The 14,041-nt window shown below is 45.4% G+C and overlaps 4 protein-coding genes across 4 annotated transcripts; 2 read left to right on the forward strand and 2 right to left on the reverse strand.

Annotated features, from left to right (window-relative positions):
• Window positions 1–61: 61 nt before the first annotated feature.
• PICMEDRAFT_35455 (hypothetical protein) lies at window positions 62–3,322 on the forward strand (the record flags this gene model as incomplete). Its single annotated transcript, XM_019162946.1, has 2 exons — window positions 62–2,242; window positions 2,837–3,322. The coding sequence occupies 2 exons, from the start codon at window positions 62–64 to the stop codon at window positions 3,320–3,322; spliced, it is 2,667 nt and encodes an 888-aa protein (XP_019016262.1).
• A 632-nt stretch (window positions 3,323–3,954) lies between these two features.
• On the forward strand, window positions 3,955–6,206 carry PICMEDRAFT_73928 (hypothetical protein; the record flags this gene model as incomplete). Its single annotated transcript, XM_019164623.1, has 4 exons — window positions 3,955–4,590; window positions 4,807–4,979; window positions 5,280–5,525; window positions 6,155–6,206. 4 exons carry the CDS (start codon window positions 3,955–3,957, stop codon window positions 6,204–6,206), a joined length of 1,107 nt encoding a protein of 368 aa, XP_019016263.1.
• A 496-nt stretch (window positions 6,207–6,702) lies between these two features.
• On the reverse strand, window positions 6,703–8,229 carry PICMEDRAFT_12886 (hypothetical protein; the record flags this gene model as incomplete). Its single annotated transcript, XM_019159982.1, has 1 exon — window positions 6,703–8,229. One exon carries the CDS (start codon window positions 8,227–8,229, stop codon window positions 6,703–6,705), a length of 1,527 nt encoding a protein of 508 aa, XP_019016264.1.
• Window positions 8,230–11,951: 3,722 nt separating this feature from the next.
• On the reverse strand, window positions 11,952–13,778 carry PICMEDRAFT_73930 (hypothetical protein; the record flags this gene model as incomplete). The annotated part of the gene is made up of 1 exon (XM_019164624.1): window positions 11,952–13,778. The coding sequence occupies one exon, from the start codon at window positions 13,776–13,778 to the stop codon at window positions 11,952–11,954; it is 1,827 nt and encodes a 608-aa protein (XP_019016265.1).
• Between the last annotated feature and the right edge of the window lie 263 nt (window positions 13,779–14,041).

Genomic DNA, 14,041 nt, shown 5'->3' on the forward strand with positions numbered 1-14,041 from the left:
TTCGAAAGACGCCCATCCGTACATATTCAACCCGCACAACTCGAAGATATTGAGCTCCAACATGTCGTTACGACGCTCCAGTGCCGACCTCACTGCGAGAACAGGGGCAAGTGGAGCCGGCGTAGCTAATGGCGGAGGCAACAGTGCGCCTGCTGCAATTGTTGCAAATGCTGGATATGGGAGCGGAGACGCCGGAAATGCTGGAAATGAGCAGAACAACAATCATGCAGGAAATAATTCGAGACGCCCAAGTAGTATCGCCGAGTCTATCGTTTCACAGGTAGTGCATTTAAAGGATTTGACGGTTTCACAACTCAAGAGACGTAGATTCTTTGCGGTATCGATATTCAGCATCATTTGCATTTTCATCTTCGACCTAATATTCTTGCCACGAACTTCGCTCGATAGAGATTTGAGGAGGCTCTATGGCGGGTTTTTAACCTTCGATGATGTGTCGAGAATATATATAAGTCAACTTAACCATATCAACGATGTTGAGAAGTACATCAACATCTACAACGACCAGACACACGAGCCAGGCGGAAACTATCATATAATGGAAAATCTGATGAAAAACTATGAGTATTTAGACACCGATGTCGAAAAGTATGACGTGTACATGGGGACGCCTATTGGCAACTCGTTAAAGTTATTGGATGAAGAGGGGGGACTATTGTTTGAGGCTAACATCAGAGAATCGGATCAAATATCGTACTTTCCCTTTAGTAAAAATGGAACAGTTACAAGCGAGTTCGTTTACGTTAACTATGGGCTGGCCGAAGATTACGATTTGTTGAAGTCGAGCTCAATCGATCTAACGGACAAGATATTCATCATTCGCATCAATGACACGCATCCGAGTTTGTTGGTTGAAAGGGCACAAAAACAGAAAGCCAGCGGCTTGGTGTTCTATAAAGATCCTTATGACGATGGAGAGTACACAGAGAAGAATGGGTACATGGATTTCCCAGCTGGCTACGCTAGAAATCATCACGCAATTGACAAATACACAGGCAGCTTTATATATTACCAGCCCGGAGATCCGACCACGCCCGGATGGTCCCCATTTTTGTTTGAAGATCACAAACGATTGAAAGATCCCGACACAATACCCAAAATTCCGATCTTGCCTATAAGCTTTACTGAAATTCAGCCAATTTTGAGAAGATTGGCTAAAAAGGGACCTTCTTTGAATTGGGTTGGTGACGTGTTAGATTTTGACTACCGTCCCGGACCAAGTGACGGGCTACAATTATCTATTGTCAACCACATAGACTATGGGATTAAACCTATATACAATATCATATCGACCATTCGGGGAATAATTTCTGATGAAGAGATCATAATAGGCTCAGCTAGAGATGTGATCAGTGGTCAAGGTGGAGTGAGCCAGGGTGGTATTGGAATGCTAGAAATTGCAAGAGGCTTCAATGAGCTAGCACGACGGAACTGGAAGCCTTTAAGAACCATCAAGTTGATATCGTGGGATGGCTCAAGTTTGGGCCAGTTTGGATCCACAGAATTTGGAGAATATCATTCTCAAAAATTGATCAATAATTGCATTGCCTATATCAACTTTGACAGCGTCCGTGGTAATGATCTTTCTATTGAGTCGAACCCGTTGTTCAATAAAGTGCTAAAGAAAGTAATGGAATTGATTTTGTTGAATTCCAATGAAACACTAGGTGAGGCATTTTTTGCCAAGAACAGTACTCTCCAATTGATTAGCAACGGTGTGGGAGACTATTCTGTTTTCCAGAACCATTTGGGTATCCCTTCGATCAACATTGGAATGATCCCAAATAAAGAGGATGATCCGGTAACATACTTTAACTCAAAATTCGATGGTGAACAGCTATTGAAAAGTTTCGATCCAGATTTGAAATTACATAATCTGTTGGCACAGTTCATTGGGATGCTTACGATCGAATTAAGTGAACATGAGATATTGAACGTTGCTGTGACTGATTACATCGAGATAATCAAAAGGGAGGTCGAGTTGACGGTGGACAGGTTGCCAGCCGAGTGGTTGGACAGAAACATGACGTATCCGTTCGAGTATACCAAGCTTGGCGACGAGATCGACATCTTGCGGATGCAATCGCAAGACGTGTGTGAGCTTGCCAAGGAGTTTGACATTGAGCTGAAGGATTTGCAGCATCTCATTACTCAGGATTTCCCCTGGTTCAAGCTTTACAAGAAGATCAAAACAGCAATCAAGGTCAAACTGTACAACACTCGGGTGAAGGCGTTGGACCGGATGTTTATCTCGATTGCCGACGGTAATGATAATGGGATGCGGATGGCAAGCTTGCTACGGAAGAGGCCCTGGTTCAGACACATCATTTTCTCTCCGAGCCTCAGCTCACCAAACGTGAGTGTGTTGCCCGGATTGAAAGAAGGATTCGAGGCTGGGGACTTCGAGCAGTTCGAAATGAACCTTGTGGCGCTACGCATTGCTGTAGACAGGGTGTATAAAGGGTTATGATACATACTTAGTTAGAGCTGGTCATAAATAGCCAATGACCGTGAATTTAAACTTATTTGAAAGGTGATCGGTTTCTCTGAGAAGTCCGGTAGCACGTGACAAGGCTGCCCGAGGCCCAGACCGAGGACGAAAACGAAGGTCGTTGAGGCGAGTCGTTGTTGGCGTACTCGCCTTCCTCGTCCTTCCCGGCTTTTCCCCGAATGACAGCTTTTCGGCCCTTGCCTCTCCGTTCGGGGTGCAGTTGAGGCTGGATCCATAGCTGCTCACCCTAACCAGACAAGCAAAGAGGCAAAGATGTTCAACATTGCAAAAAGACAATTCTCCACTTCCTCTGCCAAGTTATCGAAGGTGTACTTCGACATCACCATTGGCGGTGCCAAGCAACCAAGAATGGTGTTTGACTTGTTTGACAAGCAGGTTCCAAAGACCGCTGAGAACTTCAGAGCCTTGTGCACGGGCGAAAAGGGCTTTGGCTACAAAGACTCCATCTTCCACAGAGTCATTCCAGGGTTCATGGTCCAGGGTGGGGACATCACCCACTTCAACGGCTACGGCGGTAAGTCCATCTACGGCAACAAGTTTGAAGACGAGAACTTCGACATCAAGCACACCAAGCCTGGTCAGCTCTCCATGGCAAACGCTGGTCCAAACACCAACGGTTCCCAGTTCTTCATCACCACTGTTCCATGCCCATGGTTGGACGGCCACCACGTTGTCTTTGGTGAGTTGATTGAGGGTGGCGAGACCTTGAAGACCGTCGAAAACAACGGCTCTCCTTCCGGCAAGCCAAAGGCGGAGATGAAGGTGGTCGACTCTGGCGAGTTGAAGGATTAAGGGCCTGACGACGCTGCGACGTGACATATAGTATTTTTTAGTAGTTCAAGTATTGGTATTATCTCCTTTTCTTGCGGTAATATACAGCGGTTTGTCTATCTATACATGGGTGGGCTGGCCTCAGTCGGCGCCCTCACGCGAGCCCCCCTCCCGTTCTTCGTTCAGCCTCTGGAAGACGGAGTGTGAGCTCATGAAAAAGCTCGACTGCTGTATTCCGAAACGCTTGAGCAGCTCGAACTGCTGGGCGGACTCCTGCGAGAGCTTGGCGAACGTAGCCATCTGCTGCTGTAAGCGGGCTAGCTGCTGGTTCATCTCGCCGATCTTCTGCTCCTTCGACATTGCCGGCGGTGCACAATTCGACATCGGTCGGGGAAGTTCCGATAAGGCTGTTCGTGTTCCATGGTTACCCACTTGCTGTCGTTACAAACCCCTCCCAGAATGCGTTCCGCGTACGTAAGCACTTTTTTTCCCACGCCCTCCGAATCCCCACGCAGCGCTTCCCCGGCCGCCCTGCTCCTCTTCTTCAGCGGATTCCCGAGCGTCCCCGTTCGACACCGGCGAGAATCAGGCCCCCCTTAGGGGTATAATTGAGGGGCCCCCCTTCGCAAAGACCCTTGCCCGTCCGTAGAGCAATGGGCACCATCTATGACAAGTTTGTGAACTCTCTGGCCCGCCTGTCAAAGACCGGGTACCGTCTGCCGAGCAGGGTTGCGCTGGCGCTCTCAGGCGGGGTAGACTCTGTCGTGCTCTTGAACCTCCTCGTGCGCTACAAACGGGAGATCCGCCCGGACCTAGAGATCCATGCCCTCACCGTCGACCACGGCCTGCGAGCGGAGAGCACGCACGAGGCCCGCCGGCTCCAACAGGTGGTGCTCGGCGAGATGGCGTACCCGGTTGCCCACGAGGTGTTGACCATACGCACCCCCATCAGCCGGCGCCAGGTCGAGCGCCACGCCCGGGACCTGCGCTATGGGCTGCTGTACGCGTACTGCGAGCAGCGGGGTATCCGCAGCGTTTTCATGGGGCACCACCTCGACGACCAGCTCGAGACGTACGTGATGCGCCTACTCTCGAACTCAACGCTCTTTGGGCTCGCCGGTATCCGGCCGCTCGCGCCGGGCAACCTCCACGGGCGGCACGCGGTCGATCTCGTGCGCCCGCTGCTTGGCGTGACAAAGGCCGACATCTACGGGCACGCGCGGGCCCAGTCGTTGACGTGGTTCGAGGACCGCACAAACGCGGATGCCGGGCTCACGGCGCGCAATCAGGTCCGCCAGTTTCTCGCCGGCGAGGCGAACAGCGCCCGCCGGCGAGAAGTGCTGGAGCTGCACACAAAAGTGTGTGCGCTGCTTGACGAGTGTGTCTACTCGAAAATGCGAAAAGGGGTCCCGGCGGCGGGGGGCGGGGGAAGCAGCGAGGGTGGCAGACCGGGCGGCATGCTGGGCGGCATGCTGGAGGACCCCAACCTGCGGTGCCGGGCCGAGCTCGACACACAGCTCATGTCGCTGACGCTCCGGATCGGCGTGCGCTGGGAGCACTTTCGGGCCGGGCTAGGCCCGATCGACTTCCTGGCGATGGATCGCTGGATCTTCAACCAGGTGTGGCTGATCTCTCCGAGCAGGAAGTATCTTTATGGCTACACGAAGTTTGATAGCAAGTACTCGGTGGTGGAGCCGTTGCAGCGGGCCCGCAGTCTTTCCGAACACATCTTGCGGAGCCTCAGCGGCGGAGAGGGCAGGGGGGACGGGAAAGGGAGAGGGAGCACGACATTGGCCGGCTGCCTATTCGAGTGGACAGGGGGCGACGGGGTGGAGGATCGCTGTGGCAGCGCCGATGAGTTCTGCGAGATCCGGGTCGAGGTTTACCGGGAGCACGAGCATCGGCGCCTCCGCCAGCAGGCGGGGCACACCAATGGGATCGTGCTACACCGGCCTTCCGCGGACGCCGCAGTGAGCAGCGTCCTATACGACAACCGACTCTTTATCATTGTGGGCGGCAGCAGCAAGGGTGCAAGGAAGGCTGCTGTTGCAACAGACTTGCAGGATCTACAGTGCTCGCATGAGTTGAAGGTGCAAAACTTCAACATGGCCCAACATTCCGTTGCAGATAGCCTAACGAGGCAGCTGATGCTGGCGCTGGGACTAGACCCGGAACTGGGCCCGGATTGGGATCTCACATTTCGCCCGAACTGGACAGCAGGATCGTCAGCATCCGCACCACAGACCCTTGTTTTCGGGATTGGGCACATGAAAAGGGCGCGAAAAGCGCCGGCCGCCTCCATCGGAGATATGCCGCCGAAAGTGACCTTACGGCTGAAACAAATGCTCAGGCGTCTCGATAAAGCTCAGGTGCCGGTCGTATGTGATGCGGCCGGGCGGACGCTATGCTTTCCTACTTTCGGCAAAAGTGACTGCGATGACGGTGACGGTGGCTGCAGCATTGGCGGTTGCCGAGACAACGAAAAACGGCCACATTTCAATCTACAAATTGAGCTCAAAAGGAGGCTTCTTGTGTGATTGTGATTTAGGGTAGATGCGTAACTTGCACTCCACTCTACTGCAGGATAGCTGCCCGCAGGAACCTACTTCTGGACAACAATCAAAGTGTGATTCCGCCGCCGCGCATATGCTCCTGTGACTGATAATCCCCACTATCTTTCATATCGACCGATCCAGTGTTCACCAGCGTGAGTTAGGGGACTATCCAAACAGATCTGGGGTCATCCATATTGGGTACTTGAAGCCGGTTTGGTCTTGTGTAATTCTACATCTCCGGGGTATCGGGTATTACTTCCAATGCGCATGCAGTGATAACGGCACACACATGCCCCAGGTCTAAGAGTGTCAAGAGACAAATGCATAAATTGACAATAAGGAGACCTTAATTATAGATACATGCCCACTTCAAAGGGGGGATGTAACTACATGGATCCTCATGCACAAGTGGAAATAGGGCATCGAAATACGGTATATAATATAATACGATATGAGATAGTATGTAGGTAGAAAAAGAAATACAAAGCCAACGAGCCCTTCAGAGGAGGGCAAGATCGACAAAAAACATGTGAAAATCGGCTGTAGAAAAACAAAAATCGGGAAGTAAACAAGTAAATCCAAGCAATGAAACTAGCAGAAAAAAAGATGATAAAGAAAGGTAAAAAATCGAGTAATGTTGTAAAAGGAATGCGTAGACTAAATGTCCACAAGCCAAATCGAGTAAGTGATGGAGTGCAAAAAATGGGCGTACTTTCTCGCAACTTCTTTCTCTCTCCAACTGTAAGGCATTCTCATTTTTTTTGTCATATGTATGTAAATAGTTACTTTTTGTTTTCCATTGGACCGCCTGGGTACTAAAGAAAATGTTGCTGTGGCCTTATGGGGTCAATCTAGTTTGTCGCAGTAAAAGTTGGCGTTCGAGAATCCAGCCTCAAAGTTGCCACTGTTTTTGTGACTAATAATGCAATAGTTCGATGATCCTGATCCGGAAGCACCACCGGGAGCAGTAGTGGGTGCTGTAGCCAAGTAGTTTGGCTGCTGTAGAAAAGAGTTGCCATCTTTGCCATATCTCTGAGTGTTCAACCCACTATACCCCAAATATTTTGGTTGGTATATAGCTGGATTTCTCTCATATGGCTCATAATACTGAGTATAGTTGTTGCCATTGGTGTAATTGCCGCCTCCATTATAAAAATCGTCATCATTTGTAGGACCTGTGTTGTAGCCGATGTTCTTATAACCATAATTGAAAGGGACATTATTCGACATTTCAGGCGAAACATACGTAGAGGAGGAAGATAGAGAAAACGAGTTTGGAGTTTCTGAGTCGGCACCAGCCATTGTAGCCGGTGTCAACGGAGCAGGCGAAGCGCTATTTGCCATTAAAGAAGAAGCAGAAGACGAAAAAGGCGATTCCTCAGTCTTGGAATTAAATGTGGATTGAGATCTCATTGCTTTAAGGCTTTCCCGCCTTTCCTTCCGAAGTTGTTTTCTAAGCTGAGAGAACTCTTGTGGTAACCGTTTTTTCCCATGTTTTTGAATCAATATATGAGTGTTCAAATGATTCAATGTACCATATGCTTTGTTGCAAAACTGGTAATTACATCTGTAATGTCTTTCTACCTCAAAAGCCTTCTTTCTCTTTCTTCTGCATCTCGAGTATTCAGCAGAGTTGATATGACTGTGTTCATTTCTAACTTCTTCAGTTTTAGGTGAAACTGGAGCAGGCTCACCTAACAACTCAGTTTGCTCCTTCGCTTTAGATCTCAGAAAGGCCTGTTTAAATACCGAGTTTGTAGACAGTAAAGATGAGTGTCTTGAAGATATAGCAGTAAAAGAGGATGGTGATGAGTTGGAGCCGGATGAGGATGATAATAATGAGGGTGAGGTAGATGAAAGTATTGAAGGTAGCCTGGGACTGTCAGTATTCTTCAAAGAAATCCCACTCTTCACGGAATCTGAAACGCCTGCTGGATTGAGCCTTGTAGAATCGACCATGCTAGCAGTAGTAGATTCATATGGGAAGTAATTATATTGGGTCTGCTGTCCATAGTTATTAACATCAACATATATGTGGCTGCCAGTAGATATGGTGTTGTTAACGTTGAGGTTATTTGGATTATTGGCATTGTAGAAGTTTGGTACTAATGATGAAGCAGAAGATGGCGCTGCTGATGATGATGATGAAGTTGTAGATGGTGCTGTCACCGTTGCCGTTGCAGCAGGTGATGATGAGTTGGTGTATTGCTGAGAGAAAGGATTGGAGAGTTGATGGTAGTAGGAAGCAGCACTTGAAGTTCTTGACGTTGGGAAAGAATAAACAATCGAGTTTTGCAAACTTGGGTACATGAAGAGAGATGTTGGCCTATTGTAAGAAAAGATATGATCATTTTTGTTTTGGTCGTTTGTCATTTTCTTTTTTCAGACAGCTTTCTTTACACTTGTGGCTTGTTGGGTTCACAAAATTACTATTCATTAAGTTATGGATCTATTTGTCTAGAAGAATTCCAGAAGCTATGAATAGAGCAACGAATAAATAAGATAGTGGAATACAGTGGCAATGTGAGTAGAATAGGCTGGAAGGAAGAAAGAAGATTCAACAGATAGGACGGTAAGTAGAGTAGAGTTGTAAACAACAGAAGTAGACTGGAAACAATACAACGAGACGAAATATATAGGAAAACTAGAAAAAGTGTGAAGTAAAAAATAAGCTCTTGTTGTGGGAAACAGTCTAGTAGGCCAAAGGCAAGCTATGCGAAACTAAAAGCGTGAGTGGACACAATTAGTATTTGTGAGAAAAAAGTAACAAAAGAAATTGCTGAAGATTTAAAAGTAACGTGGAAGATAAGAGAGTTGCGTGAGTGTTGAAGACAAAAATAGGGCGTTGCGGAACAGAGAAGAAAGACCGGACCGAGAAGCTTCGAAAACGAACCAAGGCCTATTACAATCAAGGCTGTGGGATGAGGAAAACAAACAGCGTTGAAAGGTCATTTTTTGTTTCATTTTAAATACCTACAGGGGCCAAGGGGGGGTTGAAACATGGGCCAGTGGAGGCCTCGTAACAGGATCCACCGTTTTGTTGTTTCAGCTGAACGGTCCAGAGCGGAGTAGTTGGTTATTGTGCATCGCATAAACTCTTTAAGACAGTGCAAGAAATGAGAAAAAAAACGGAATAAGCCGAAAGAACCAGCAGTAACGACCGACAATCAGCTGCGGCAGAAGGAGATGAGGAAGAAAAAGAAAGTGAAAAGAATACCTCTATGTCGGTACTTTCCATCTGTTCAATGTATTATCTCACAGGGCTGCACGATGGCTTTAAACAGATTGATGAAGGGGTTGTCGAGCCAGAAAACGAGACTCTGAAGCTGAAATCCAAGTGTGCATTAGTGTTCTAAGCATGTGACCCATTATCTACATTGCAGGGCATGTGGAGGTTCATCGGCCTTCTGGAGTTTTGGGGCTTCAATCGGTGACAATTATTCCAGCATGGTCGCGAAAGGGATAGAAGAAAGATCCTCGCAGCAGGGCTTGCGGGCGAGACAATGCGAAGGGGCTCTTTCCAGTCTCATTTGTTCGCACTGCGTGCTGCAGCGCGTTACGATGTGCTGCACTAAGGTAGACGTGCTGCACTGCGCTGGGTTGTGCTCTATTGTCCTAAGCTCCGCATTAGAGTGGCTTTTCTATTGGAATAACGATAACTTGCGATCAAGTCGTCGGGGAAAAAAACAGCACGTTTAAAATTGATAAGTACCTTCTACATACGAAAAGATGCAGCTGGCTGCGTAGATTAAATATTATGGGCCTACGGAAAGATTGATATGAACAACAATAAGGAGCTAGATTCCCATTGCAAAAATGGTGGCTGATCCATCACATTTTATTTTACGAACTTTGCAAGGTGCTTTGTTTTTGTGAATGAACTCAAGGCTGCAATGTATGGAGCTGGTTTGCCGCCATTGTGGTTACTCTACTGTTGCTGTTGCTGAATTTGTTATTCGCATGAAGCACATGCCCACTTGGGGTCAAATGCGCATAAATTGACACGGTCAATCAGGACTAGCATAACTAGTAAGCATGAAAGTGGTAAATTGCTGCACAACGAAAGTATATATTTCGTTTATCACATTGCGAAAAAAACAAACATTCATGAAGTTGATGCATAGTCGGCATCCGCCGCAATTAGCTATTGTTAGTTTGAATTCTATACGGTAACTAAAAAAGCCATAGTGCCGGCTAAAAGCGAAATCATAACGTCGTATGGCTTTCTGCGGTCTCGCTGTGTCCCTGGTGGAGACCGTATTTGGTTGCCGCAACAAACCACGTCTTCGGCTCATCCCATCACAATTTAGCGCGCTTTCAGCATTGCCTCGAAGTATAGCCTGAGGCGGCCACTATAACGATTTTGACAAAAAGGCGTGGCGTGCTAAAACAAAATCGACATCTGCTGCACCGCCAGATCCGGGGCATAAATCCCCACGCTCCTTCATCTTTGGTGTCCAATTAATTCATGCGACTACGTTCCCCGGGCTTTTGCTGTACAAGTAGTATATTTGCTAGGCTCACGTGCACATCATAGTAATCAGAACCCCATTGCTATCTCGGGTCTGTTCTTCTCCTTCTTCTACTTCGCTCCTTTAACTCCGATCTCGTATCTCCATGTTGGCCCCAAGACTTGACGTTCTGGCGTGGGGTATCGGTGTCCGCTAAAAACTTTCATCATGCATCTTCATGCACCATCTTTGTAGACAATGCACTACGCATTTTACATGAGGAGATTTCACTTGTTCTCATTGGTATCCTTTCAATCCCAGCTCCAGGTCACCCAACTTTCAAATGTCTCTCTTCAGTGAAAAATGTGCGTTGTGCCCTATGAAAATCTATAATATTTCGGTTCAGTTCAAATCTTAACTCATTTGCTGTTAATCTCTCTTTTTTACGGAAGAAATGAGCTCTTGCATACTTCGCAGATAGACATGCATGCATGCACGTACGTTGCATGATTAATATCTCCTTCCGCGCAACCTTGTTAAGCTGGCTAGTACCCCTTTTGGAACAGCTCACCCCGATTCGATACCTGTGTTCGTTTGTCTTCGTTCAGCAGTTAATTTCTGATTTCTGGATGGTTCACGAAGTCTCGATAAGAACAGTCAATCGCACTCATTTTTCAACTTGTTAAAAGTGTAAAATAGCTAATGAGCAAGAAATTCAAAATGAATATTTGTCCTTCAACATCTCCAGATTTTAGTTAAAGGTTGCAATGTTAAGCATCAACTACAACGCCTTATCTTAAGAGGCTTATAATGTGGAAGCTCCAAAATTGAACACGTTTTACACCGTGGCTTTCTCCTTACTCTTTCTCGAAAAATTTGCAAAACTTTAAAATCATAGACGTTTAAGTAACTCTGAATCAAATTTTACGAAGCAAATAGGTTTTCTCCCTCCTGTAAAGCCACATTGAATTGTTTTCATGCTTTAGCTACTCCTTGAAACGTTCAAGGTTCCAATACCTTGTTTAGGGCAGATCTCAAAATCATACTAATCAAATAAATTTCTAGCGCATTTTACTGGAATCTTAGATAACGCCAATTCTAAATGCATCAATCCCGGCTATAAAATGGTCACTCCAAAAGACTCAATTGAAGATCTAGCCCTATTCATGAATAGAATCTTCTTTACAAAAATTGTTAATAGTTGCCACTATCAGAATTGGATCTTTCCTACATAATAAGCTATGAGTATAAAAAAATTAACATAAGTGTAAGCTGCATTCATAACAATGCTTCGTGGTACATTTGGCTGATTCAATTACAATGCCAATATTTGCCGAATAAATATTGATTTCAGATAAGAAATAGTCAGTCTTCTCATAGAATTCATCGTGAAATATGTCATGATGGAAGGTTTCGAACAAAATGTTAACTTTACCTCCTATTGGTGCCTAATAGTTTTTATTGGTAGTTCAAATAAAAGTTCGAAATGGTCATTTATTTTATGCTGTCCGGTTAAATCTCAAAGCTGAGCACTTCTATTCAAGTTTTCCAATCTCCTCACGGAAGTAAATCTGAATACCGTTAGACTATATAAAAACGCAGGAGCAGAGTTCAGCGGGGTATACAAAATTTGAATCTGTAATCTTACACATGCTGGAATATGCGACGTACCCAACGTCTTCTTCGAAACTCTCCAGTGATATCGTAAACCCACCCCTCGTCCTCACAAGGCCTAACGTACAATTCTTGTGAACTTCTCACATTGTTGACCCATTTGGTATCCGATAACCGCCAAGTTTCTCCGCTGATGTAGTCCCAGTATAAAACACTCTTTTTTTTCCGGTTATCATAGCGAAATTTATCATTGCCTCGGTTTTCCTTGTTTATTTGATTGCCAGAGTAAGCCTCATCTTTTTCATGCTTCAAAGGGGGAATCACATCACCGATATCGTTGGCACAAGCTGGTTTCCTTCGTTGTAAACGTATATCTTCACTGATACAAAACACACATGTTGTAAATCCCAACGGCACGTAGTCATTTGGATTCATAATATCTTGCTGTTGTAACTCGAAAATTTGAACTTCTCTGGCAAATACAGGCTCATTGATTACCACGTTATCAACCGAGAATAAACCCACCTGGGCTTCGTTGGTATCATGGTCGGAGCCCTTTTCTCCGTTTTGATTAATATTGTCAAATTCTGTTGTTGGTCCCATTATCTTGTCAATTAACACCTTCCTTTTTGGGTGGTTCATACAGATTCCCACCCATACAGAAGCTATAAATATAGTTTTCCAAGGAATATAAGAACCTAAAATACATCCTATACTCACGATCAAAAACAACTTGAAGAGGAGAAGCGTGGATTCTTTCTCATCAATAAATTCACAGTTCTCAGCAACTGCCAATTGAATATTGTCAAAATGATCTAATATTTGCGTGGTCTGTATTTGAATGTCAAATAACGTTTTCATAATAAAATTTCGGTAAAAAATCTGTCCACCTTTTGGTTCAATTTCAACATTTACCTTTGTCGCATCATCTACCAGAGACTTTTTCTTCAGTTGTCTACGTAATAATAAATGTGGTTCATTATTTTCATTAGCAACTGCCTCCTCAATAAAGGTTAGCATATCGTCAACTGTTTGAAAATCTAGTTCATCTTCATCACCTGACATTGTTGCTGAAAAAGGCCGTCCATTACCTAATACTTGTGTACCATACGACTGTCTAAGTTCACTATCCTTATTTTTTTTGTCGTCTACTTCCCATAAAAATCCAAATATTCCATGAACCGAATTGGCCCTAGTGTTTTTCAAACGAGGCCCTAATCCATTGTCCCAGTGGTTGGAATATTCTTCATTCATTACATACATGCTGGGCTTTTCCACCACAGGGTGTTTGGTCAAGTATTTCCCAGAAATGTAATAAATGAGCAGTATTATTGGGTATATTAGGAAGAAATGAGGATGAATGCAAGCCCATGTGTATAGTAAAAGAATTGCCAAAGTTTTATCATTTCTTTCCCAGTTCACTACGCCCGCTGCATTCTGCATAAAGCTTGTTATAACATGCAGTCTCTTCGAAAGTAGATGAAAATTTATCGCAATCTGTCGTAGAGAAAGTGTTTGCTTTTTTTTGCGTGTGGAGCTTTTATTCTCATTACTCTTGACCTGCAATGTTGACATTTCAGTATCATTTGTCTGAGGTTGCGAACTGGAGAACAAAGTTTCATTGAAAAAACAGTCTATGAAGTGACCTCTTCTCTTTCTTTTTTCGCTTGATATTCCATTATAGCTATCACTGTCGGTCAAAAGGAGGTCTATGTTTGGCTCACCCTGCATCATGACCGAAATGGCAAACTTCAACATCAGTCTCACCAACTGGTTTTTCTTCTTTGAGGTTTCAATTTCATTGGGGCCACTGTTTATGCTCACGCTTCTTCCCATAAGGTCTTCCACTTTTGGCATAGCTCGTATTTCATGCAGTCTACAGGCAGAACCTACTAGCACCTTTGTGACTTCATCTAGCTGATCATCCTCAGGTTCCACACGAGTTGGCGGAAAGGGGAAACTAAGAACAATAAAAAACCATTGTGCGCGGCTTACAATCAATATCGGTTTGTCTAGTCGGCAAATTTCAGATAATAGAAAAGTTTACGTACCAAGCAGCTGTCTAAGCGTTAGCAAAAGACACAAGCTTTCAAAGAGGTGCACAAAATTAAAAGCTGCCC

This window comes from Pichia membranifaciens (assembly GCF_001661235.1).
Source record: "Pichia membranifaciens NRRL Y-2026 unplaced genomic scaffold PICMEscaffold_5, whole genome shotgun sequence".
NCBI classification, from domain to species: domain Eukaryota; kingdom Fungi; phylum Ascomycota; class Pichiomycetes; order Pichiales; family Pichiaceae; genus Pichia; species Pichia membranifaciens.